The sequence below is a fragment of the Sorghum bicolor genome, chromosome 4 (genome assembly GCF_000003195.3).
Source record: "Sorghum bicolor cultivar BTx623 chromosome 4, Sorghum_bicolor_NCBIv3, whole genome shotgun sequence".
Taxonomy (NCBI): Eukaryota; Viridiplantae; Streptophyta; class Magnoliopsida; order Poales; family Poaceae; genus Sorghum; species Sorghum bicolor.
The window spans coordinates 2,304,972-2,332,641 of record NC_012873.2 but is presented as its reverse complement, the minus strand read 5'-3'; the positions used below and the strand labels follow the sequence as shown (position 1 = coordinate 2,332,641).

The 27,670-nt window shown below is 45.2% G+C and overlaps 2 protein-coding genes across 3 annotated transcripts; one reads left to right on the top strand and one right to left on the bottom strand.

The window, feature by feature from the left end:
• Positions 11,367-15,901, top strand: LOC8069922 (beta-glucosidase BoGH3B). 2 transcript variants are annotated; one of them, XM_002453208.2, is made up of 5 exons: positions 11,367-11,501; positions 11,732-12,068; positions 13,630-13,834; positions 14,010-14,502; positions 14,595-15,901. In XM_002453208.2, exons 2-5 carry the CDS (start codon positions 11,783-11,785, stop codon positions 15,585-15,587), a joined length of 1,977 nt encoding a protein of 658 aa, XP_002453253.1. In that variant the 5' UTR covers positions 11,367-11,501; positions 11,732-11,782; the 3' UTR covers positions 15,588-15,901. The 2 variants fall into 2 exon arrangements, with proteins under 2 accessions (XP_002453253.1, XP_021315864.1); XM_021460189.1 differs by having other exon boundaries at positions 11,418-11,501; positions 11,729-12,068.
• Positions 20,880-25,575, bottom strand: LOC8069921. The gene is made up of 8 exons (XM_021460190.1): positions 24,353-25,575; positions 23,224-23,257; positions 22,895-23,086; positions 22,004-22,093; positions 21,854-21,919; positions 21,650-21,741; positions 21,495-21,542; positions 20,880-21,400 (listed from the first exon to the last, which is right to left on the bottom strand). The coding sequence occupies exons 1-8, from the start codon at positions 24,808-24,810 to the stop codon at positions 21,286-21,288; spliced, it is 1,095 nt and encodes a 364-aa protein (XP_021315865.1). The 5' UTR covers positions 24,811-25,575; the 3' UTR covers positions 20,880-21,285.

The window sequence follows — 27,670 nt, the reverse complement described above, 5'->3', positions numbered from 1 at the left end:
TATGGGTAGCTGGTTTTTTGTCGAAAAATAAATTGCTTAAATACTGGAGATTGAAGAACATAAACACAAGTTTTCTCCTTTTAATCTACAATGAAATTTTGTAACTAGTCTTTCTCCTTCGTGCTAACTCCCAACGTGGTGATTCTTTTTCCTAAATACTTCTAAAATCATGCTCAAAATTCCTATTGTCCTTGCCTAATTACTTAGACATGTAACATCCTTATATTTATAAGGAAAAATAACTCATTGCCACCTTGTAGAAATAGCTGTGATGACCAAAATAAATGATGAGAACATATATATACTCGCAATTATAGGCTAGAAAGATGCTTGTTTTGTTCTGTTGAACAAAATATTTGACAGTTGTGGTCACTACGTCTATCATATGGGCCTTGTCATATCCTATATCACCTCTGCATGTTTTCTCATTTACTATCAATGGGAACAAGAATCTAATGTGCCAAAGCTTTTTCTCAGCGCAATATGAAGCCAATCACCTACATAAAACATGGGATATGTTAAAAGATTACAAAAGTGGTATATTATAGCACCGTAAAGGACCGGTACTTACAACTTACGAAGTCCACAACATCATCATTTGGTTGTCTTGGGTTGAGGGATAGGTGGAGATGGCGCTAGAGTGTTGTCAGGCTAATTACCGTCATATTTTGCCTCGAACCAACAATAATAGCACCAAATCACTGCTGGTTCTTGGCTTGAGCCGACAGTGATAGTTGGACGACCAACCACTGCCGATTAGAGACACACAAACCGGCAGTGACTGTTGTTATCACTGTCGGTTCTGTCACAGAAATAAATTCATGAGGTTAACAAAACTCACATGAATCGTGAGAGGGAGACATCACCACAAAAGTATGTTTGAACCATCATGAAATATAGATTTTTTTGGAACATGCCGTATATAGTTTTCATGGGACGAAGACAGCACCAGGAAAGCATATTCAACCCTCATAAAATATGGTTTTCCTAAGAGTCCAACACCACCAGGAAAACATGCTAGGATCATTTTATTTCATGAGTATAAACCTCCAATAAATTATTTTAACCAACAAGAAAAATCTCATTCCAAATTCCAAATATAATAATCAGATTTCAATATATACATATATATTTGTGTATCATATTAGCCGTTTCTTTCAAATATGATAGGTATACATTCTCGCTACCAACAAGCCAGCTGACATTTGTTTGAGGGGCTTATAAATACGTGTAGGCCGGTTTGGGGCTCACTTCCTTGGCATTCTAGCATACTTGATATCCTTGTGAGCCTAAGCAAACACCTCCCACTCATCTTCTTCATAGATTAAACATCTTTGTGAGATTGGAAGTGATTTCAAGTGCATTTGCTTGAGTGATTGCATCTAGTGGCACTTGGGGATCGTTTTAGCTGTGGTTTTCTTGTTACTCTTGGTGGTTGCCGCCACCTAGACGGCTTGGAGCAGCGGAGGAGTATTGGCACGAGTTGGTGATTGTTCTTAGCCATCTTCCGGTGATTGTGAGGGGTCTTGTACCTTCATCGGCGGAGATCCGAAAGGTAACTCTAGTGGATTGCTCGTGTCATTGAGTTACCTCACTTGTGGGTCGGTTCTTGCGATGTCCTAGCGAGGACGAGGTTCGTGCTACACCTCTTAGCCGCTGAACCACCAAGTGTTGGTCGACACAACGGGGACGTAGCGTGCCGGCAAGCACGTGAACCTCGGGAGAAAAATCAGTGTCTCAATTGTGTTTGATTGGCATTCTCCCGGTACTTGATTGTTTATATTGGTGATTGGTTGATCCCCTACACGGCGGTATAAATATCACTTCCTCTCCATTTACTTACCGCAAAGTAGTGTAACTAGTTAGTTGCTAGTCTTGCCTTGTGTAGCATACTTCACTAGCGTAGCTTGTAGTGACATAGCTTTTGTGTACCTAGTGATTATATCAATTAGAATTGTTGGATAGGTGGCTTGCAAACACCCCTTTAGAGCTAGAGCAAAAAGCTTCGCTTTGTTATTTACTAACCTCTTGCTCTAGTGAGTTTGTAGAATTTTTAAATAGGCTATTCACCCTCCTCTAGCCATATTAGGACATTTCACCAGTGCTGGTGGCGCCCAGAAGGTCGTCGGTAGAGGGTTCTTCAACCCTCAGCTGATGAATCACGCCCACCATCAACGTCTGCATCACCACCGGAGGCTCCAATAACGTCTGCAAACATTGGTCTAGCACTAATCTACTCAGTATTTCTGCATTAATTAATTAGTGGTCATGTAATAGTCTAAGACTAAGATTCTGTATTAATGAGTTATTCATGTTTTATGACACGTTTAGATCTATCATATTCATCACATACTGCATATATATATAGCAAAGCAAGGAATGATTTCAATATATACAGGATCTCGCATGTCCACCACAGCTAGCAGCGATAAATTCTTACAATCTTTGCTGATTGTTGATATTTACTGATTCTAATCGATTATTCATTTCCAAATTAGCTAGTCAAATGAGGTCATCATCTCGCTGTGGGAAGGCTGATGTACTGTCTTTATATACTGATCCGAGTTGCGAGGTCATTGCTCAAGTCCATTCTAAACCCCTCTCAAACGGAGAGGCTTAGCTGATTAGAAAGAAAGACATCAGAAGTCAATTCAGTATGAAGGCCGGCCGCAGCAACGGTAGCGACAGCAGCTTGGTTTATGGGATTGCAGTCTGTGTGGCTATTCTCTTTGGATGCCTAGCAATGACTGCACAAGCAGGTAAGTTGCTACTTCATCCTCATGCATCTTCTTCAGATCAATCTATTGTCATGAATCAGCGAAAATGATCGAGTTATATATATTCTCCCCTACAAATTGCAACAGATTATGCGAGAGAAGCCCTATATATATTTGAATACTAAACGAACGCAAAATATATATATACAGGTCGTTCTCCTCATCAGCTGCTCGGCAAGCAGGTGGGGCGCACAACAAGAGCAGTCTATCTAGCTAGCAGTGGCAACAACACAACAAGCGCCTACCATACGGATCCCTATCATACCGAGGATAATTGCTTAGAAGCTTCAGATTATGAGAGGAAGGCGAAGCTGATCAGGCTAATATTTTGCACCAAGAAATGCTATTGCCATAGCGATGTTAAGGATGACATCTGCTACTGCTGCCAGCCTAGGCAAGATTGTTACAACACGTTAGAGGAGTGCCAGGCCCATTGCCCTGTCTGCAACCCTACGTGCCCGAATGGAACAACGGCGCCAGATGGACAGCAGCTGCATGGAACCAAGAACGGTACCCTTATAAATTAAGGGTTGCGCCCGTGATATTGTAATAGATAATATTTTAACCGTTCTTATAAGATGGGATGGAGCGAAGTAATGCTTTGTTAATGTAAAAGATGTACCCCCATTCCTTTCAAAGGTTGAAGCTCTAGCTTGATTCCAAGTCAAACTTTTCTATCTTTTTATTTATTTATTTGGTCAAGGGAGGGACGAAGAAGAGGGATTATATAACCCCACCAGGAATTTCCTGAGAATTTCCAACTATGTAAAAAATACTCCCAAAAATCTGGTTTTGTAACCTTTCCAAAACATTATGGGACGTTAAAAACAGCCACACCTCCAACTGTTCTCAAGAAATTGGCTTCTAAAAATATTTGAATGCTGCCGAATCATCTTCTTTTTGTCCATCCTCTACTCCTCTTCTCATGATCTTGGTCAAAACTCCATCACCTCGTCTCCTCGCAGTCGCTGTTAGGGACGGAGAGCCGCATCCCGGCGGCTGGAGCGGCGGGAGGTCATCAAGCCTGCCTGGGTGGCCTGCGCGGCGAGTATGCCCCAGTAGCCAGTGAGTTGAGGGTAGCTGGCGCTCCATTCAGCAGCATGCCGAGGGCGGCGTTGCTCCGACGATGGTCATGCGTCGAGAGAGTTGGTGGTGTCGCATCCAGTACAATTTAGAATTTGGCCTATAATAACCCATGTCCATATTAATGAAATATTACAGAGAGATTAATTCTACCTTAATTGCTAAAGGTGGGTTACACAAACATTAAAGGGTTTCAGAGTATATCCCACTATGCCCGGGTTAACACCTTTTTATGCGAATCGAGTACGAGCTTAGGTGGATTGATGGTAGGTGTCTAAGACATTTGAACTCCAGAACCTTATAAGTGGTGTGAAAGCCGACCATTATGGCCACATGTGTGTGCGTGTTAAGGGGCAGAGACATGCGACTCATTGCGTATAAACCCTACGGGGTGCACGTCGTGTCATATATATATTCGCACTGGACGAGCGATCGCGTGTGCTAAGAGGAAACGTTCATGATCATCATTTGCCCAGTTGTGGGTGTGTTGAGCCGACACGGATGTCAAGCCCTTTGAGAGTGGATGTATTTCGCATCTGGCCCAGTTTGAAATCTAGCCCATAATGGCTCATGTGTATGTTAATAAGATATTATGGAGAGTTTATTCTCATCTTAGTTGTTGAAGGTGGTTAGACCAAAATAAGGTTTTTAGAGTCAATCCTACCATTCCCGGGTTAATTTTACGTGAAACATAAACGAAAGTGTAAGAGCAACTCTAACAGCTTGGATATTCTTGTTGTGCAGGCTATTTTAGAATTTTTATAGCAAAAACTAGGCTCCAACAAATGTATGATCTGATTTTGTAAAATAGAAAGTTGGTTATCCCTTGATTTTCTTGCTCTGTGACTTTGTAAAATAGCAAAGTTGTTGCGGGGCCTGTTCTTTTCTTAAGAGTTTTGATATTTTACAAAATGGCTAAACAATAGGATTTGACTAATAATTTTTGTCAAGCTTTTGGTGTTGCTAAGTAATGTTTATCGTTGCAATTAATCAACAAGTGACTAAGTTGGAAGATCGACTTAGTTCTCAGCGACAGAGCTTTTATTTTGTTCCTTCATGCCTCTTCGAATCCTGGCTTGGACACATTCGACATAACCAGCAATATATATATTATCCTGTTGACTTCTTAAGTTAAGAAAGAGCTCAGTTAAAATGTTAGCTGCTATACTTTGAAATTTATGTATGCAACTATCTAGAACTAAGTTGGTTACTGACACTTTTTGATCTAACATGTGGACTATTTAAGATGGTTTATCTTAACCTATGGTGGGCACGTTGTTTTCCCTCGTGTATGCCTTTTCCTTGGCGCTCTCTCCTCCCTCCCGGTGCTCCCCTCGCCCGACCCACCTCTATCCTCTCCGGTGATGGCAACTCTCTCCAATCCTAGTCTAGCCTGCCTGCATGGCTAGACTCTTAAATCTAAGCTTCGATTCTCGATTGAGTTTGGAAGACTGGTCTCCAATCGCTTCAACTGTTCGGTGAGTTCTCCTCCCACCTCCTCACCGGGTTTTCTTCTTGTTGCAAGCTGTCGGTGCTCTGCTGTCCATCTCATTGAAGACCCTGTGAGTCTCACCTTGCAATCTTATCTTGGTGGCACTGCCAATGATTTAATTATTGTTCATCTTTCAGGGTCGATGTTTCGCTTCATAGTCTCTTGCAAATATGTGGGTTTCATGATCTATAATCTCCAAAAAATTTCTTGCAAGCTCTTTGACATCTTATTTTTCCTTTGGGGAGGCGGAGGTCCAAATTGGAAAAGAGATCGTGCTCTTTGGTGCATTGAATAAGAAGCTGAATGGAAAATATTGGGCACATTGTTAAAAAAAAGCTTTACTGATGTTGTTTCATCCCCCACATCTCCCAAAAAATCAATTTTCCTTCGTCTGAGTTAGGGCACTCACAATGCAAGACTCTATCACAGAGTCCAAGACAATTAATTACATACTATTTATGGTATTTTGCTGATGTGGCAGCATATTTATTGAAGAAAGAGGTAGAAAAAATAAGACTCCAAGTCTTATTTAGACTTTAAGTCCACATTGTTCGAGGTAATAAATAACTTTAGACTCTACGATAGAGTCTGCATTGTGAGTGTTCTTATCAAAATCAAAAAATTTCGAGCTCTCAGTTGGTCCTCGAGAACCTAGCTCAAATTCAAATCCACCACCTGAAGGCATGTTTACAGGTTACCAAAACGGCAAATGCCAGAGCAAGCACCCTCTAGGCCTTGTTTACTTCCTTCCCAAAACCTAAAATTTTTTAAGATTCTCTGTCACATCAAATCTTTAGACGCATGCATGAAGTATTAAATATAGACGAAATTAAAAACTAATTGTACAGTTTGTCTATAATTTACAAGACGAAACTTTTGAGCCTAGTTAGTCTATGATTGCACAATATTTATTAAATACAAACAAAAATATTACAGTACTCAAAAAATTTCGTTCAGCAACTAAACGCGGCCCTAGTCAAAATCCATGCTAAGGACTTCTCCCAATTCAAAAATCCCCACAATTGTCGCCTGTGATTTCGGCACCCCAAGGCCCAGCCCACAAGACGACTTTGGGAATCCTTTTGTGCACAAAGTGTTTGGGCCAGGGCCATTTGAGGAAAGACTGCACCGGTATGGTAAGGTGCAAATTATGTTACAACTATGGACATGTTTCCTCACCCTGTCTCTCTAAAAGCTCGTAATCAATGCCGCTACGGTCCATTTCCCATATACACGCATATCCACCACAGCTAGTGCCGATTAATTCTTACAATCTTTGCTGTTTTGTTGCTATCTACTGATTCTAAGCGATTATTCATTTCCAAATAAGCTAGTCAAATGAGGCCCATCTTTATATACTGATCCGAGTTGCGAGGTCATCGCTCAACTCCATCTAAATCTCTCTCAAACGAAGATCAGAAGTCAATTCAGCATGAAGAGCCGCAGCAATGGTGGCGGTAGCAGCTTGGGTTATGGCTTATGGGACTGCCATTGCCATTGCCATATGTTGATAGCACACTAGTTGATCTAACAAGCGGACTACTTAAGGCTGCATTCCATTTAGGGCCAATTCCTGGCAGGAATCATTCCTGGTCAGAGTTTGCTATGTAAATTGCACAAGGATTCAGGACAGGAACGGTTCCAGGGTATGGATCTCTGCCAACCAAACGAAGCCCGCCTTGCTTAGTTCAGAAATCCAAAAGGTTTTCAAGATTCCCTGTCACATCGAATCTTGCGGCACATGCATGAAGTATTAAATATAGACGAAAATAAAAACTAATCACACAATTTGACTGTAAATCGCGAGACGAATCTTTTGACCTTAGTTAGTCTATGATTGGACATTATTTACCACAAACAAACGAAAGTGCTACAGTAGCAAAATTAAAAAAAATCACATCTAAACAAGGCCTTAATTATTCTATTTGGTATCTATTGCAACCAACCTGAGATGCTTTTCAGCTAAGAAACTTGCAAAAGACACGTCTTCTCAAAGTACAGTGGGAGCTAGATAGATTTCTATGAGATTGTTTGGTAATTCATGTTAAAAATTGGCTGCATCAATCTCTAATGGTGATGTTATTGAAGTCTATGATCTTGTTGGTGGCAGTCGCAGAGCTAAATTCAAACTATGGCATAATTATATGTTTTTTTAAAAGAAAATGTCAGGAGGGCTGGGGGTTGTAACCCCACCTGAATTTTTATTTCAGAAAAAAACTTAAAGGTACATGTTACATTTGTTCTGCTACAAAAACGTTGTGGCAGGGGCACTAGCGGAGCCAAGGCCCGGCCACCCTGGGCCGGTGGCCGGGCTCAGCTGGGTGCCTGGTGAACAGGTACAGTTTAGTCTAGCTCGGCACACATGAAGTAGATTGCTTCTTCTTTTCGTTTTTTTAATACATATTGCTTTGCTGATTGGTCCACAAGTTTATTACAAACTTTATATCACTCTGTGTCACAATAAAAAAACTTTATACCACACTGCAGAGCGTGAGTCTTGTCAAACGGATCCTTAATATTACGTTACTCCTAGCTACATCTTGCCCAGGCTCCCTACACATCCTGGCTCCGCCACTGGCCAGGGGGGCAGAGATTGATTTTGCAGCATTACATCGTTAAAGATATAACTATATGTGTCTAAACCCTGGCATGGTTTATTGGTTTTATTCTACCATTTGCCCCGCTGGACATTCTAGGCGTGAGGTCTCTTCGTGCATGTGATGGGCGCTGGTGGTGGAGCAGGACTGCAGGAGCAGTGTGGCCAGGTCCAGCGGAGCTGAGGTGGGGAGAGCACGCCGACCGAGGAGTCAACAGATGTGCCACCGTTGTTGCCGCTGGGAGGTATGGTTTGATGTCAAATCTGCTAGGCATTTAATAATATTTTTTTCTTATAAAAAATCAGCTAATAATATTTTCTGTCATATAGTTTATCAACCAAACAAATAAGGTGGATTGTAGAACACCTCCATATCTGGCTGGACACAGAGCCAGTGAGCAAGTGAGTCAGATTATTATGATTTATTATTAAAATAATAACTAAAACAGGTTTTTAAAAAGCCATTGGATTTGCACCCTCTCTCCGCTTCTCCCTGTTCTCCTCTGTTCGTAAGACTCATCATCACTTTCGTGTATGTACACGTAGTCCCTTCTCAATCCCTCACTATTAGAATGACACGCTTTGCCTAGTGTCTACGGCACTTAACAAACGGACAAAAACACTCGGTAAACAGTTTAGCGAGTGCCACACTCGGCAAAGCCTCCTTTGTCGTTAAGTTTTTCGCTGTCTCAGCTTTGCCATGTTATTTATCAGGGTTTTGCCGAGTGCCCATTTGACACTCGGCAAACAAAAGTAGCCGTGACGGCCTAATAGACGGCGTGAGACATTTTACTGAATGTCTAAGGTACAACACTGGGCAAAGACATTTTTTAAAAAAAATATAAAATTTGTAAGTATGACGAGTGTGTTCTGGTTCAAGCACTAGGCAAAACATCAAGTTTGCCGAGTGTTCTGCCAGCAACACTAGCAAAGCACAACCAAGTTTGCCTAGTGTCCTGGTATCGACACTCGGCAACGCTTGATTCCTAGGTGCCAGGCCAGATCACTTTGCCGAGTGTGGTTGCCTCCTCAACATGCTCCGGCCGGCCGGCAGCTGCTGCAAGCGCGCAGCTGTGTCGTGCTCATGGGCGGCGACGTTCATCTCCATCTTACACTGTCTTAGGAGTTAAAATAACCGTAGTTAACAATTGATCTATTATATTACACAAGCTATATATATTGGAGGACTAGCTCGGTGCCTCGATTCTCCACCATGAGATCTGAACCATACCCGTGGCGGATCCGATCGAGTAAGACTGGTTGCGTCCGAGATCGAGATCTCCTCGATCGAGGATTGAGGAACACTTTTTTTTAATTTTCTTCATCCTAAACTGCAGTTCAGAACCTCCATAGATAAGTACAATTCACGTGCATGCATGCCATAATACTTACTCTAAGAAATTCAGAAACCTATGACATGAGCTGACAAGCTGGTGGTAATAACCCTGCCGACAGCCGACACGGGACGAATCCATGCATTAGCCGCCGGCGAGGTTGACGAACAAGCTGGACTGGTTCGATCCATTACATTACATCGGTGCGATTTGTGTGTCAAGAAAAATAAAATACCGTGCATCAGTGACCTTAATTTAATTTGTTTTTGCGCGCCTTCGCGAGACCCACCGTCGATGCATGCATGCATCCATGAAATACTGCGAACGTAATATAATATTAATGCAACCATACCAGAGGTTATTACAAAATATAGAAGTCTCACGTGAATCTTAGATATCATCCAGTCCTCTTTGAACTATGTGATATAGGTTGATCTCACCTTTGGTGAATGTAAAGCTAGAAACTGTTAGCTTAGCTTTAGGAGGTGGTTTGCCTAACACCTATAGAGAACAGTGGGAAGAAATAATCCAAGCCCTCACCCTTAAATTAACATATCTAGCAATTTTCATTTCGTTCTAGAGCCCCAAATTCCTGTATATATGGCACTCTGGGCGAGAGTTTGGAGGAGAGAAGGAAAGAATTTGGCAGAGCAGGAGGCAGATTGGGCAAGGAGGCACTCGTGTAGACTGCTCAGATATCATTTATTAGACCAAAGGCAGCTGGAGCCGCCTCTTAAAATTCAGATTTAGAAGCGGCTGGAGGTACTAGCCGCCTATATATGAAAATACAATCATTTCCAGAGGCGGCTGGATTTTACCAGCTGCTTTAGTAGAGCTAGTTGTAGAGGCGGCTTCTTTGCCAAATGCTATGGAGATGGCCCCATCAGATACGGTGTTGCCTCTACCCACAAAATGTCGTTGCTGAAAATCATTTTTATAGTAGTGTTGGGCAGGTGTTTTTAAAGATGGATTCAATGAGAAAGTCATTGAGAGCATGAACATGCTTCTCAGGACTGCATCTCAACTCTTGATAGCCCAGCGGCATCACCAGTTCACCACTCACCACCCACTCCTGATAACCAAGACCTGGGAAAAACCTGAAGACAACAAGAAGGATGGTGTCTACTCCCTTCGTCCCAAAATAATTGTCGTTCTTGTTTTTCGAGGATTCAAACGCATTTAACTTTGACCAAATCTATATGCAAAAAAATGATATTTATAGTACATAATTAGTATAATTAGATAGGTCATTCAATCTATTTTTATAATAAACTTATTTGGAGATACAACGGTTCCAAGTATTTTCTAGAAAACAAGGCATGAATACTATAGCGACACTTATTTTTGGAACAGAGAGAGTAGATTAATGAGATTTGAGATAGATGAGATATTTTCTATTTTTGTTTGTCTTTGTATGGCTTCATCTAAGAATTGTGATGCGTATGCTAGCTTATACCATCACGATGCTCCGCGTGGTCCACAAGAGGTTATGAGTTATTAGGAGTGATGATGTTCACCCGGAGTACCAGTGTCAGGTGTGGATGTAAATCCTTTTGAACGTCTTCTAAGGCTCTGTTTAGATTTTTTCTGACACAACTTGGGCTGTATGTATTTGCAGCACAGTTGCAACCCAAAATTTTTGCGCCAAATTTTTTTGGCCCCGTTTAGTTACCAGACCCCAATTCCAAAAAAAAAAATTTCTTTTTGGGCCAAAAAATTTCAAATCTAAACAAGGCCTAAGTCATTACCCTTGAAGTTTGTTCTTAATTTAGGTATATGGACCCTAGGGTTTGAATCGGAGGCTGCTATAACTTCTAGGGTGCTTGTACATGGATCCAACGAGGGCAAAGCTAGTAAAGTGTGCACAAGTGAATAAGGTCGTTATCTTTTTATACACATGGTACGGTCTGAGCAGATTTCTAGAAAGAGTTTACTTTGACTATAAAGAAACAGCCATTTGTCAATCGAATTAATGCAACGTCAGAAATCTCGAATATTTCAACTCAAAGAAGGAATCTTGGGGGAAAATAATTTATAGTTTTATACACATGTAGTACAAACTCCAAGTTATGCTAACATGGCCCAGACACTGAGCTTATCCATTTTGTATGAGCCCTTGCTTACCGCGCGTAGTCCATAAATAGAGGTCAAGCAAACTGTCTACAGTCCCACACTTCACTCCACTGTGGCTCCTTGTTCATCTTTGTATTCTCTGTAAGGTAGCTCTTCTTTTCTTCGTGTATATATATACGACTATATATACGTGCATGCATATATACAGCAATATATATGTGTAAATCGTTCGTTTCAAAACATATATATATATATATATATATATATATATATATATATATATATATATATATATATATATATATATAACTGCATGCGTAATTGCATGATATATAATAACTATATATATGATGCATGCATGCAATTGCAATAGCAGGGTTAGCTGGATCGAGAGCTAGCAGGGGCGATCGAGAGGTGATCGAGCCATATGGGGGTCAGGGTGGTGGTGACCATGACCACTGCGGCAGCCGCCGCCTGCTGCTTGCTGTTGCTGCAGCTGTTTGTTGGTTGCGTCGCCGTCGCGGCGGCTCTGCCGACGAAGGGCGGCGGCGCCGGCGGCGACGACTACTTGAGGTACAAGGACCCGAAGCAGCCGCTGAACAGGCGGATCGACGACCTGCTGCGGCGGATGACGCTGGCGGAGAAGATCGGGCAGATGTCGCAGATCGAGCGGGAGAACGCCACCGCCGACGTCGTCAACAAGTACCTCATAGGTATATATGTGTGTGTATATATGCGTATGCGAGTATGTATATATGTATGGACGCGTAGGTGCAACTTGTCACTCGTAGGTAGCTAGATAGACCTCTCAAAATGTCCGCGACTACTCGATCCAGTTGTTCGAGACTACTCAACTCCATCGAACAACTCTGTTCAACCAATTTTGTCATGGAGTAGCTCTAAAAAAACCTGAAACTAGTTGACCATCAACGTACTATACTTTTTTTTAGAGCGATGTTAGTAGACGTGTCCCTGTTTGGCTAGCACAGTTGAGAGCAGAGCGAAATATTAGGAGCGGGGCAGTTCCAAACAAGCAGTATATGGAGCTCTAGTCTCTAGATCCAACTAGTAGCTATCAGCGAGGGACGGGTTAGATATACTGCAATAGCGTTGATCTTTATTTGACCAGATTAATTGTAGTCAAACGGTAATTAAGAGTGCGCGAAAACTCCCTTTAATAACGTGAGAACTATATACTGGTGAGTGCGCGAAAACTCCCTTTAACAATGATTCAGGACAGGAACTATATATTAGCAACAACCAGCAATTAGGATTTTTTTTAAAATTTAAAAAAATGGCGTGAAGTCCTTGCTTTTGCTTTTGCTTATAGTTTGGGCCATCGAGCTTGGTAACTCTAAGAAGGTTCGAATAAACTTCAAACAAAGGCCACACTTAGATCTAAATAGTTTTAATTAATTTACGCTAAACAGTCAACAGTGTGTTTAGCGTAAATTAAAACTATTCAGATCTGCCAGATTGATGGGAGAGAGATCATTAGCATTTGATGATACATATTATTATAAACCTTTGTACTTTAGTGTTATTAGTCTAGGCCGGCCACTTGCATTATTATTGTTGATATAATATTGTGTGCCAGACGTTGGTGTGGGTAAATAAAGTTTTCCGGTCAACGGTAACGTCACGTACGTCGCTGCTTAAAATAAGAGAGCGTTGAGTCGTACTTACGTCAGTTTAATATGTCACAAAGTTTATTAGGTGACGTCCCCGCAGTCACGTGACCCACGCACCTACGTTTGCGCCCGCACCCGACAGACAGGAAGAGATGAAGGAAGAGACTAGGGTTTTAGCGAGAGCGAGATCGCCGAAGGTGATCAGAGGGAGGTCGTCGCCACCAAAGCTCACCATTGTAGAAAAAAGGAGCGGAAGAAGGTGGCCACAGCAGGCGCGCTAGGGTTTCCAATGAACCCTGGCAGGGCGGAGGTGAGGACAAGGAAGAGGATGGGACAAAGCGACAAGGGCAGGTTGAGGGCGGCCCAACCCGGCTGGTGGCCAAGCACTACTACAGGATTGATTTTGGGTGGCGTGACCTTTTTAGAATGGAGGCAGGCGCAGAATCTACCCACCTCCATTATTTCTGCCTAGGTTAAATATTAATGGAGGCAGACAATGTAAAACAGCCTGCACGAGGAAGGTGGTGTGGCAAGCGATGTGCCGATGTGGGCCACACCTTAATGGCGTTCTTAATGCATGTATGGTAAACATGTACGATGGATCACCTATCCTGAAGCCATATGCATGCGTCCGGCCGTGCAGGCAGCGTGCTAAGCGGCGGCGGCAGCGTGCCGGCGAAGAACGCGCCGCCGGAGGCGTGGGTGAAGATGGTGAACGGGATGCAGAGCGGAGCGCTGTCCACGCGCCTCGGGATCCCCATCATCTACGGCATCGACGCCGTCCACGGCCACGGCAACGTCTACAAGGCCACCATCTTCCCACACAACATCGGCCTCGGCTGCACCAGGTAAAATAAAAGTGTGTTAGCCCAGTTTTTACATTTTAGGTAATAAGAGTAAAATAACTGGACCCCTAAAACAAATCAAGTGTGTAATATAATATATAATTCATCATGACATAATAAATAAACAAAAATGTGATGGCTCGATTTGCATGTTTATTTATTAATTTGCTTCATTCAGGGACCCAGAGCTAGCACAGAGGATTGGAGCAGCTGTAGCTCTGGAGGTGAGGGCCACCGGCATCCCCTACGTCTTCGCTCCTTGCGTGGCGGTGTGCAGAGACCCTCGGTGGGGCCGGTGCTACGAGAGCTTCAGCGAGCACCCGGGGGTGGTACGCAACATGACCTCCATCATCTCCGGGTTCCAGGGCGAGATCCCGGCGCCGGCGAGCGGCGGCCGCCCCGGCGCGCCGTACGTCGCCGGCGGGCAGCGAAACGTGGCGGCGTGCTCCAAGCACTACGTCGGCGACGGCGGCACCACCAAGGGCGTGAACGAGGGCAACACGGTGGCGTCCTTCCACGAGCTCATGGCCGTCCACATGCCGCCCTACTACAACGCCGTCATCCGTGGCGTCTCCACCGTCATGGTCTCCTTCTCCAGCTGGAACGGCGTCAAGATGCACGCCAACCACTTCCTCGTCACCGACCACCTCAAGAACAGGCTCCGCTTCAGGGTCCCTCCCTGAGTCCCTGTTCAAGTCAATTGCATGCATGTTGAGGAATTCAACTGATAATGATGATGTATATATATATATATATATTTCAGGGTTTCATCATCTCGGATTGGCAAGGGCTTGACAGGATCACGACCCCTGACCACGCTGACTACCTTCTGTCCATCAAGCTGGGCATCCTGGCCGGAGTTGACATGGTGATGATCCCGTACACGTACACGGAGTTCATCGACGACCTCACGTTGCTGGTGCAGAACGGCACAATCCCGATGAGCCGCATCGACGACGCCGTCCGCCGCATCCTGCGCGTCAAGTTCACCATGGGCCTCTTCGACAACCCCTACGCCGACACCAGCCTCGTCGGCGAGCTCGGCAAGCAGGAGCACCGCGACCTGGCGCGCGAGGCCGTGCGCAAGTCCCTCGTCCTCCTCAAGAACGGCAAGCCCGGCGCAAAGCCGCTGCTGCCGCTGCCCAAGAAGCTCTCCTACGGCGGCAGAGTCCTGGTCGCCGGAAGCCACGCTGACGATCTCGGTAGCCAGTGCGGCGGCTGGACCATCACCTGGCAGGGCCTCACGGGGAACAACCTCACCGCCGGGACCACCATCCTCGACGGCATCAGACGCGCCGTCGCCCCCGGCACGGACGTCGTCTACTCCGAGAACCCCGACGCTGGCTTCGTCCAGAAGAACAAGGCACGGTTCGACTACGCCGTCGTCGTCGTCGGCGAGCCTCCCTACGCCGAGACGTTCGGCGACAACCTGAACCTGACCATCCCTGCGCCCGGGCCGGACATCATCCGGAATGTTTGCGGCAGCATCAAGTGCGTCGTCGTGCTCGTCTCCGGCCGGCCGCTGGTGGTGGAGCCGTTCATGGATATCATCGACGCGCTGGTGGCGGCGTGGCTGCCGGGGACGGAGGGGCAGGGCGTCAGCGACGTGCTGTTCGGCGACTACGGGTTCACGGGGAAGCTGTCGAGGACGTGGTTCCGGTCGGTGGATCAGCTGCCCATGAACGTCGGCGACGCGCACTACGATCCATTGTTCCCGTTTGGGTTTGGCCTCCAGACACAGCCGTCCACATATTAGAGGGTTATTGCATGGCCTGAATTTGAGCTAAATTCTTAGATTTCTCTGTGAAATATCCAAAGAGAGAGACTCAGGTTCCGGAATGTCATTTGCATTTTATACTCCGAGAGCTTACTCGATCCATGTCAGTACTGAGTAGTATTGTACTGTAGTAGACAATAATAAGCTCCGGAATAATCCGATGGTCTCTCGTGCCGACATGATGGATCGTTTGAAACTAGTAGTAGTGATTGCCTGCCCCTTCTCCTTTGTTTAGTGGGAAGTAAGGATAGCTTACTTTTAGAATAAAATTCTCCCCCGATCCTTAAACTTGATTGAAATTAGACTACATATTCATCATCTCTAGATGCAAATTGCCCTAACTCATTTGAGTATGAGTTATGGGCCTGTTTGGTTGGGTGGCTAAGTCCCAACTAGGCTCCACAGAGTCACCTTCAGACTGTTTGGTTGTCTGTTTAGAAGTTCAAGCCAGGCTCCATGAAGCCACCAACCACCACTTAGCCTGGCTCCAGAAAAACGCAAGAGCTGGCCGTTTTCTAGGAGCCAGGCTTGGCTAAGGTCGTAACCGAGGTCTTGTCACCACCTACAACTCTAACCTCCACCTTGGACCATGGCCAGCCCCACGTCACCGGCACCACCGCACCCTCTCTCCGCGTGCCGAAGTGTACGCTCGAGTCCCTGGAGGAATGCACACCGGCGTGTGCGTGCCGGGGAGGTGATTGGGAGGCGGAGGCACTGGGGAGGGGCATAGAGACAGCGTTGGTGGCCTTGGCGGCCCTAGCAGTGGCGTGTTGGATCTTCAACTACAAATTAGAATGGAGATCCCGTACACAAGGAGGTAGATTGCAACTTTAGTGGCGTGTGCGGCCCTAGCAGTTGTAGTACTCAAGGAGGTCTACAACTTTGCACCATATTGCAACAATCGCTTGGGCGAAGGGCCACGAGCAGGCATATAGATGTGGCGACCTGTCTCTAATGGTCCATGGCATGAGACACATGCATCCTGATGAGGCCAGCCTCGCAAGTTTTAATTGACTGCAGTGTGGTCGAGGATCTTGGATTAGTATATATCCAAGTGCAAAGTTTGCATTTATTATTTTCTTTAGTTTATTTGCCTTCTGCTATTGTATTTGATGTAGGATGGACGCAGTTTTTTTACCCTTAAGGACATATGCCCTCACTCTCCCACCCATTGGATTCGCTTTGAGAAGTGTGCAAACACATATCTCAAAACAGTTCCACATATTGAGATGTGTGTTTGCACACTTATCAAAACGAATCCAATGAATAGGAGAGTGAGGGCATATGCCCTTAAAGAAAACTTTACCGATGTAGGATCCATTTAATTGTATGTGATAGGCCAAGACTCTGGTCCAACTCTAGGTGATTGTCTTGCAGTTTTAGACTTTAATCCATAAATCAACAAATTCTTGGAGTTGGGTCATGGTAGTTATCTTGCTGCGGAGAGCATTACTCCAAGCATTGATCCTCATCTCTTGCTCAACGCTTTTGCTTTTTCTTTTGATGACAAGCTGGGTAGATGCCATTTACTGTTTTTAGGGTAGTGCCAAGAACAAGAAGGAGATCGAGATAGTATTTTTCTTTCACTGTGCATCTACCATGGCAACCGCATCTTTACGCGTTAATTTGTGGTAACCCAGGTGAAACGGAAAACCAAGAAAAAGAGCTAGGGTATTGCATGCACATATAGATATATGCATGCATGCAATCAGAACCGAGCTAGAGGTAGGGAGAGAAGCTCTCATGGTCACACACTTACATGTCCATTTTGCCATATGATGTCCTATATATATGACTAACAAATGTGTCATTAGTTCTATAAGCAAATAAATTAAGGTGCCATCCCCCTCTATCAGCACCAATAATCCCAATAGCAACCACGTCTCGATCTCCATTACCAAAGAAAATGAAGATCGTGGTGGTGCTCTTCGTGTTGGTCCTCGCACTCATCGCTGGAGCCGCTGCCGACAAGAAGGAGAAAGAAGACACTTGCAAAAATCTCTGTGCAGAAAAGAAGCTCAAGGAGCCAGCCTGCAAGGAGTCCTGCGCCCTCAACAAGCGCTTCAAAAAGGTGTGGATCGAGGCTGTCCAATGCTCGTTGAAATGCAACAAGAAGCACGGCTTTGGCACTCCAGACTCCAAGTCTTGCGAAGAAGGATGCAAAAAGAAGTACGAGGATAAAGTGGCGGAGATCACTGCTAGCTGCCACACGGTTTGCACTAAGGTGGAGAAGGAGCAGCTTGCTATTGAAGAATGCAAGAAGATCTGCACCCCGTCCCTCATCTTCAAGGAAATTAAGGAGGCGTTGCATTGAGCTATCTATACGCTGGCCACCATGGTCTGCCAATTAATCATTTGATGGATATGGACCAAACTACCAATTAATTAATTTGATATTTTCTTTGCTAATTTGTTTTTTGTTCAAATCGATCAGTCAAAGGATCCATCGATATATGGTTTCATCTGCTGGACAGGCAGTCCAATGTAATCCCAATGTAATGCCACACACGGTTTTTTAATTTTTTTGTTTGATTAAATAAATAAAAGGGCATGTTGGCAATTATCGCTAAACAACCTCTGATTTCCACATTGGGTGAACGTCCATGATGATCATGCACAGATTTTCTTCTCTTTAGTAAACAATTTACGAACGTAAGAGCATCTCCAAGAGATTAGCTAAATTATTTTCTAAAGATAAATTAGCTATTGTTGAAAAAAAAATGTTTCCAACAGACTCGATCTGTAAATGACTATTAGCATCTCCAAGAGTTTACCAAAATTGACTTGGCAAATCTTATGTTTTGGCAACTCCCTAAAATATATGACAAGTAAAATAATATAGGCTCTCCAATAGTTTGCTATTTAGACTTGGTAAAATTAAGAAAATAGACCCACAATTTGATCAGATCCAACTATTTTCAATCGTGACTTTTTGGCTGCTGTCCGCAATGCTCCTGCCTGGCGCCGCGAGAAGAGTCGCGGCCATGAAGGCGCCGCCGTCGCGGTAATTCCAGTTTGCGTGCGTGAAGGTCCACAAAGGTCAAATATGATTGGTCAAAGTCAATAACAACGGTCTTTTTAAGACGGATGGAGTATGACGTAAGATTGGACGTGATGGAAAATCTTAAAAAAATTGTGTGAACTAAACCAGGCCTTTAGTCCGAGTTGGGCCAATATCCTGGTCCGTCGCGCAATTGGATGGACCCGTGTCCGCATCAACATCCATGGATCGGGCCGCCGCGCTCGTGAGACGACGGATCGGAGTCGGAGGGAACAAGGGCCTATATATTTGACGCCCGGTTGGTTCCTCGCCAAAACAACAGCCGCCGCGAGGCCGAGAATCCTGTTGAGGGCTACGCTTGCGTCTTGCCCAGGCGCATCTCGAATCCGCTCAAGGACGTCAACATCGAGATCGGCGTCTCCAAGCGCCTGGCGCCGGGCAAGAGCATGGTGAAGTCGGCATCCTGGAGCGACTTCGCCGGAGCTGCTGCTGCTGCGAGCAAGGTGGCGGCGTCGGAGGCCGGAGCTTCTGCGACGAGCAAGAAGGTGACGGCGGAGGTGGTGGTGGCGGAGGCCGGAGCTGCTCGGGCGAGGAACATGTCGGCGGCGGAGGCTCCGGCGAACACTAAGGCGGTGGCGACAGAGGCTCGGGCGAAGAAGAAGTCGGCGGCGGCGGTGGCTCGGGCGGCCAAGAAGGCGACCAAGAAGGCCAACAAGGCGGCGGCGGCGGCGGCGGCGGCGGCAGAAGCTGCTGCGGAGAAGCCTTGTCTTTTTACTATCCCCTCCGAGGAGTACTTCAACCTTTGGGAGGATCCTAAGGACCGGGAGGAGATAAGAGCTTCCTTCACAAGGATCGCAGAGTTGTTAGCTCAGTAACCCACACAGTAACCCTGCAATGAATGGATCGTTTGGTTATGGCCTCAATGCTAAACGCCACAAGCTGAGTTTTATGTCATATAATAATCGTTTCAAAGGATCTATTTTCTGAACTATATATCTCTTTTGAATTGAACCAGCTGGTTAGTAAAAATATGCTATTTCAATGATGAGGCCACAACCTGGCATCAAATCTTAAGGCTTGTTTGCTTGTTCAATGATGAACTTGATTCGATCCCGAAAACCTGACCATCATGCATACCTAGCTCATTTTAGTGAAGAATGCCATGTCACTGTGCTGCTTTGAAAGGTACTGGATTTACACATGCAAACAGCGATGTCTTCTTTTTCTTGGCTGGAAAGAAGCACATCCGGAGCGCTACTTTTGATTTAGAGGGTGCATTCCTCCAAGTGCTGCAAGCTTTAGGCCCAGATAAGGTCTTGTTTAGTTCGCAAAAATTTTGATTTTTGGTTACTGTAGCACTTTTGTTTTTATTTGACAAACATTATCCAATCACGGAGTAACTAGACTCAAAAGATTCATCTTACAAATTACAGGTAAATTGTGTAATTAGTTTTTATTTTTGTCTATGCATGCGACCAAAGATTCGATGTGATGGTAAATCTTGAAAAAATTTTGGAAGTAAACACCTAAGCTATTGCTATTGAGAGTCTTTGCCTGAACCTTATCGAGGTTTTGTTTGGAGCCCTTTTACATGATTCAAACTAGCCTGCAGTCCATCAGCGACTTTGTTGTTCTCTTGCTTCATGTTCAGGACCTCTCCCTGGAATTTTGCAACTTGATACGAAGTGAATCTAGCTCCGTGCTCAGTGTCTTCATCTATTTCTGTTGCTCCTTCAATTTCTTCCTGTAGGTTGCATAGGGGATCAAACCTACACTGGAGTTCACCTTTAAACATCTTATTATGTTCTGACCATACTTGTAGTTCAATCTTGAGTTCTCTTAGCCTCTTTTTTGTTATATAATTTATGACAACTAAATTGGGCCCAAGTCAATTTCAGAATTGGCTCATGATAGTTTTGCCAGCGCTATGAAAAACTTTATAAAGCGACGTAAGAATAGTACCATATTGTATTTTTAACGGGATAAGACCACCCATACTCCTTATAAAATAAAGGGTATATGGCCGAGGAGAGATAAAATAAAGGGTATATGGCCGAGGAGAGATCCAATATCCCATTGTCTACATCTATACTATTCCATACTTCCCTATTTTTACCCTTCTTCAATGATTTATTGTGCATTACATCTCCCAGTGAGATTTATTGGCGTTTTAGGTGGCCTTGCAGAACCTCCTTGTTGGTGTATGATTTGAATCCTAATCCAATATCAGCAATAATATAGCGACCAGTCAATCAGCTCTACAAAAGATGTCAAGGAATAGTATCATCTCCATTTCATTTTCATCCAATCTGTCAACCTATACACAGCCACTCCCACTCCCTGCTGTCCTCGATCTCTTTTATGTGTTCACTTTCCACCACGGCAAAAAAGAAAAAAAAAATAACTCTTAAAAACTACTATGCTGCTTCACTTCCATCCAATGTACACCAAACTATTTATAGTTTTATACCCCTGTAAAAACGCACGCATGCATCCAATGTGCCACTCCCCTCTATTCTTTGGTCGGAGAGGGCACCTGCACAAGAATCGCTCCCCCCAAATAATAAACAACCCGGACCCCGCCATTATTCTGTAGCTTGCATTGCTTTCGCCATTGCAGAACTGAAGCGGCTGCAATGGAGGCGGAGAAGACGAAGGCCTGGCTTGTGCCCCTAGCTAGCCTCTTACGTACGAGACCGGGAACCACTTGGCCAGCAGGTGGTGCTTCAGCTTGATCACCAGCCTGAACACCACGTAGCACGGCAGTTGCAACACCGCCACCGCAAGGTACCTATGCCGATTGGTAGGGAACGAATCAGTTAAATTTAATTACTTGGAGAGAGTTTATGAAGAATTTGTTCTTGGTTGTGAGGTAAGTAGATTACCACAAAGGTGCCAAATTTGATGTCAAGTCAAGGAATGGGTAAGGCCACCTGCCAAAAGCCACATATAGTGTTGATTTAGTACTATGAAATGTGTATATGTGCACAGTAGTTGTAGTACTTTGCTTATGAAATTTAAGCTGGAAATTAAAGTTTACCAGATTGGAGTTGCTGCGTGAACAATCCATTGAAAAATGACGTAAAGCGCGGTCCAAAGAAAGAAATACGCGATCCGGAACCAAGGGAACCTCTGTAAATGAAACCATGAGAGTTTGCAGTGTGTTCAGTAAACTGTGAAAACATTCATCAACTTCCTTTTTTTCTGAATCATCAAGTTCAGTAATCACTCATGTGCTGCTTACCAAGCTATTCAGGGCAGCCTCACCAAGCAAGAAAACAGCATTCACTGAATGCATTCCTATCAACAACTGCCAGAAGAGAAATCAGTGAACTATTAGTACTTTCTTTGTCAGGATCATGTTGTGGTTGTGGAAGACAGCACTTATACTTACGAAGTTGAGATTGTAGTCTTTGACGGTGAGGAATGGGAAAATGATGAACCAAAACACACAGTCTGTAAGCATCACGGCACCTGCATTTGTCTGTCAATAAATAGTAAACAAAGTTACCGTTCTGCTGTAAATATCAGAAAGAGTTCTAAGATATGATAAACTTTGATATGGAATGGTAAAGCATAGCTAATAGTATAGTCCAATTTCAACGTGGTTCGTTCTGGGGCTACTTCTCCTAGGCCATCACCCTTCCTTAGTTATCTATTAATTCTTCTTACAAAGCAAAAGGTGATTTCCAGACTGTCCTATGCCAACCTAGGCAGACATTCAGTCACCATTGCTGATACAGTTAGACCTAGCAAATCAATACAAAAGGAATCAGGTTGCCTTTATTCTTGATGCCACGATCTAAAGAGTCAGCCCTACGCCTCTACACTTCACAAAGAAGGGGAAAGGTGACTCAGCCCTTCAAGCAAGCAAGGAAACATGCATGAGCTGTGCAGTGTGCAGAGATATAGACTGAACACCTGGACATGGAGTCATGGACCATTAGCAATTGGCTCACGTAGGAGCATCTACATGCCATGGAGATGGAGGTGTGACCAGACAAAGATGCTATGTGGGCACATCTGATCTGATCTGATCTTCGGAAACAGAATCTGATCCATGAGCACACCATAAACATACTGATTCAGCTGTTAGCGCATCATGGTAACTACCCGGCACTAATAATTGCGCATCGAAAGCAAAATGAGAACCCCTCCATGTATGCAACACCAAATCAGCCAATGTCAGTGCACCATACAGATGTCCCTCTCCAATAAGAAACATGAAAAGGTCCCCCAACTGGATAATATTTCAAAGTGTTTGGTGGTGTGGAGGCCTCTTTACCTGATAGATGATCTGGAGCAGGTAACCCCAGAACCCAGCAATCTCTCTATCGCCACTGTGTTCATCGAAGGTCGGTTTAGCAGCCAAGCCATGAGGCATGTAGTTTGTGCCAAGCTCCATGTCTGCTGCCACCGCGGCGACGTTCTCATCAGTGAACTTGCTGCAGCCATAGATGGACAGGGCCGTGCCAAGCTGAAACAATTCACAGAACAATTATTCTTCCGTCAGATAACAGGTTGTTTCGAAGTCTCTGGCAAGCATCATTGGCTTGAGGAATTCAGTGGAAAGATAAATTATTTGGCTGTGATTATGAAAGAGAAAAGGCCTACCCCGAAGTAAATCGTCACCAGAATGAAGGTCCACCTGCATGACAGACAGTTCAACAACCGTTACAAGAAGCTGGCAGGGGGGGACAAGTCCTATTTCCAAGAAGAGAGTTACAAAGCAGAAACACTTGAACAGCAACCAGATCTTTCAGAAAAAAACTGGTGCTACCAACCAGTCACAATCTCAGAGTTTTTTTTAAAAAAAAGCTTGGAAAAGGCTACACTGGTGATTTGTAAAACAAGACAATATCTGAAAAGCAGGGGTATTTGTTTACAGTAGAAAACTTATATCAGAAATGTTCAATGGAACAGAAGGTCTGATGGCCATCTAAGTTGGAGTGGGTATTCTTACAACACTATCCACTTATCATTTATGATTAAAGCCTAGAGAAGCCTGACCACACAAACAGAGCTCCAAAACCAACTCTCGGTCCTTATGATCAGTTGCTAATATTTTAACTAGTGCACAAACCACAAAGACTTTTCTGAAATATGCTTAACACGACATCAGACATCTACAGTGACGACCTTTTCCAAATAATAAATTAAAGCAAAACAGTGATGACCCAAATAAAAGTCTCTTAGAATGTACTACGGCAGAAAAAAAAATAGTATTGGTGATTGGTGAAGGGGGAAACCAGACAGAGAGGGCGTCGCTTGCTGTGTAAGCTAGTTGTTGGCAGCCATCAATTATGTACAGTAGTATAACAGAGAATGCTGTCAAACTGACTGATGGCTCCATTATTGTTTCTAAGAACCATGTTCAGTTCTTGCAACTGAAAAAGGACCCCATGTTTAAAACAGGTTTGTTCCATGGAAAGAGCCCTTTATTCCCTGTAAACTCAGAGTATTACAAGGGGACAGAACAAATGCCAAACTTGCTGACCGATTTCTAATTCAGTGATGAAGCACCAAATAAAAAGACTTAATCTGCTGCAGCAGCTGAGTGGCAATGCGCCCCCATGTCTTCTTTTTAAAACAAAAGGTTTTTAAAAATAGAGAATCTTTACTCAACTTTGCATCTAATCCACAACAATCTTTGTATTCAAAATTAGGGGGAAAAAAGGCAAAGGAAATCAGAGAAGAAAAAACAAAGTGTAACTAGTAGCAAATTAAGGGATTGGTGACTTACTGAGTGTAGTAGTAGAAGATGCTGCCGCCATCGGAGATGACAATGACGACGAGCAAGCTGAGGAGGACGAAGAAGGAGATGAGCCGGTAGGCGAGGAGCCACGCCGGATGGATGTCCCGGAGGCACGGCCGCCACGCCTCGTCGTCGTACAGCACCCCGGGTCGCCTCCCCTTGCCGCCGCCCGGCAGGTCGCCGTCAGCAGCGGGGCCCGACGAGACCGACGACGACGCCGCGCCGGCGCCGCCGGGGCGGCGGTCGGCGCCAGGACCCTCGTGGCGCCAGATGAGGTAGCCCGCGACGGCCATGCAGGCGAGCACCCAGAGGCCGCACAGCCCCACCCGCCAGTGCAGCCAGTAGCGCAGGTCCGTGGTGTCGGCCGTGGCCATGGGCTCGTACGACCGCGCCGCCGACCCACCTCCGCCGGCACCACCGCCACCGCCACCTGTGATGAAACGCATGCCCCGCCGTTAGCTAGCTAGCTAGCTACCCGCCTCCGACTCCGAGAGCAGCCGGCGGCGACTGGAGCATGAACCGTGGCGCGCGCGAGCGAAGCGAACGCGGCAATGGCTGTGCTCCTCGGTCGGTCGGAGCAATGCGCAGACGAAACACTCTTCTGTCGAGAAAGGAGGGAGCTGGGGCCTGGGGGAACAGCGAGGGAGGAGGGAGGGGTGCTCCTCAGATTCTTGTAGCGGAAGGAGAAGCAGGCAATGCTAGTTGCTGCGACGAGCGCGGCGGGGAGGGGAGGGCGTTGCGGTGAGGACGACAGGCAGGCGACGCACGAAACCAACGCCGGCGAGCACTCACACACACGGATTGCATGCAGCGGAGGCAAGGGAGGAGTGCATTGATGGGAAACGGACGAATAAACAGCAACGGCCGCCGCGGCCCCCGGCCTCCGGAAGACGCCAAGCAGGGTGGCCGGGTCACGCACTGCTCACGATCACGATCACGATCTCTCGGCAAGGTAAGCAAGGCAAGCAACCGCGGCGCCCCGCGCGACGGAAACGAACAGACAGGGAACGACGCGGTAGAAGAAGGAGCTCGATCGGCCAAGATCACGAGAGCTAGGAGGGGGATTAAACAAGATGGAGATGGAGCGGGGAAGATGCTTGCACGCAAGAGGGGGAATGGGAAAGCTACAAAAGTAGAGGGGGGGGTGGCCTGGCCGGGCCTGGGGAATGAGATGCTTTGCTTCTTCTACCTTTGGAGGGAAATCTCTCGCTCTCGCTCGGGGGAGTTTATATACTCGTCTGTATACCGACCATACAGACATGTGGATGGGGACACCGTCTCATAATCTTCTCATGTCGCGTCTCTCTCTCTCTCTCTCTTCCATTTGTTTATCTACTCACGCACTGTAGGATTAGATTTAGAATTAGAATTAGAATTAGAATTAGAAGAATCTCCCTTGCCACAATCAACCAAGCAATGCAATGCCCCTGTTTCTTCTGTGTGTGTGTGTGTGTGATTTGCCTGTCTGGGTGGGTGATTCCTTCGAGAGTGGTTTGGCTTGTGAGAGGGGCCATGGCATGGCTCCCAGCTCTCGCATTGCAAAGCCTTGTTTACTTCCAAATTTTTTTGCAAAATAGAAATAGTAGCACTTTTGTTTGTATTTGACAAATATTGTCCAATTATAGACTAACTAGGCTCAAAAGATTTGTTTCGTCAATTCCGACTAAACTGTGCAATTAGTTTTTATTTTCATCTATATTTAATACTCCATGCATACGTCTAAAGATTCGATGTGACGGAAAATCTGAAAAATTTTTGCAAAATTTTTGGGAACTAAACAAGGCCTTAGTTCACCCTGAAAACCAAAAAGTTTTCAAGATTCCCCGTCACATCGAATCTTGTGACACATGCATGAAATATTAAATATAGACGAAAATAAAATCTAATTATACAGTTTAGCTGTAAATCACGAGACCAATCTTTTGATCCTAGTTACTTGATTGGATAATATTTATAAAAAAACGAAAGTGGTACGCACTTTTCGGAACTAAAGGCCCAAGTGCCATTGGGGGGGGTGGGGGTGGGGGGGGGCAGGCAGTACAAGCGTACAGCTACACAGCTACAGAGCAGAGCAGTGGTAGCTTTCGGATTGACCAGGGTCAGAGCCTGGGGCCCGTCTCGGCGTCTCTTTCGGCCTTTCTTTCCTCTGCTGCACTGCATCCTGCGTTGCACAGCAATTGCATTGCATGGCATGCGAGGGGTGGAGGAGGTGACCTGGTAGGCTGGAACGGGAACCAAGGCGGCTGCTTTTCCACCCGTCAAATCCTCGTCGGCAAACCAACAGGGCAAGGGCGACGCCATGCAGGCAGCTCGGCAAGCACCGACGCGGTCCGTGATGGCTGTGGGGCAGTTACGGTACTTTTCCATGCAAGAACAAGAACCGGGAGCGTCTTTTCAAACCCTTCACACCGGAGTAGTAGCCTGGTTTTGCGGTCACTCCACAGAGCACAGCTGTTTCACCGGAAATTCAAGGAAACAGCCAGCAAATGGAGGAGGGGACAGGAGAGTGAACGTACTAGTACACATGGGAATTGGGAAAGGGGAAAAAGCTCCCTTTTTTTTTACTTTACTTTTTCCTTGACTGAGAATTGTATTGACTCATTGACCGGCCTGCTCTGGGGTTAATCTGGATTTCCTTCTATGGATTCCAAGGGAAGACTGCCTGTTCTTGCACACACACACAAAAAAAAAAACTCTATCCGTATTTCATTAGAGGAGCATGGTAACCATCAATCCAGTTGCTGCCTTTTTGTGTCAAAACTTGCATTTCCCTGCTTTTCACCGCAGAATCAAACAACTGTTATCTTTGCATAGTAACCACTGGTCCAACAGCAACCGACTTTTACCCATTATATTTATTCTGTGAGAGGAATCTTGGGAGGAAAGGTGATTTCTCTTCTCCAACACAACACAACACAGCATGTAGCAGAACAGGGAAGCCTTGCCGGCCAAGGCTTGGAATATGCCTAAACCCAGCACCAGTCCAGCAGATAAGATCACCACCAAGGGAGTATGAGGTATCAATGTAGGAGTATCATATATCCTCCGTCTTCTAGATCCATAACCCTACTCTATACTCCTCTAGCAACAAATCAAGAGAGGGAACAGATCGTGCTATAAATATACACACACACACACACATATATATATATATATCCAAAAGAGATCCTGAAATGGGCCATGCATGCAAGAATGATACTGGCGTTTGACAAAGATGTACGTGAGTACAGATTAGCCAGCATTACTGCTAGCCTATCCTAGCCTTAATCATGCAGTTTTGACGAGGGGTTTAATTTGTTAGCATGC

What these genes read in the sequence shown, in the direction of transcription:
- LOC8069921 (XM_021460190.1), bottom strand. Translation starts at nt 24,810, where the DNA reads ATGCGTTTCATCACAGGTGGCGGTGGCGGTGGTGCCGGCGGAGGTGGG. An exon ending in AAGACTACAATCTCAACTTC is followed by an intron (nt 21,920 to 22,003) that starts GTAAGTATAAGT and finishes CTCTTCTGGCAG; the next exon opens with TTGTTGATAGGAATGCATTC. An exon ending in CACGCAGCAACTCCAATCTG is followed by an intron (nt 21,543 to 21,649) that starts GTAAACTTTAAT and finishes GGCTTTTGGCAG; the next exon opens with GTGGCCTTACCCATTCCTTG.
- LOC8069922 (XM_002453208.2), top strand. Translation starts at nt 11,783, where the DNA reads ATGGGGGTCAGGGTGGTGGTGACCATGACCACTGCGGCAGCCGCCGCC. An exon ending in CGTCAACAAGTACCTCATAG is followed by an intron (nt 12,069 to 13,629) that starts GTATATATGTGT and finishes CCGGCCGTGCAG; the next exon opens with GCAGCGTGCTAAGCGGCGGC. An exon ending in ATCGGCCTCGGCTGCACCAG is followed by an intron (nt 13,835 to 14,009) that starts GTAAAATAAAAG and finishes TGCTTCATTCAG; the next exon opens with GGACCCAGAGCTAGCACAGA.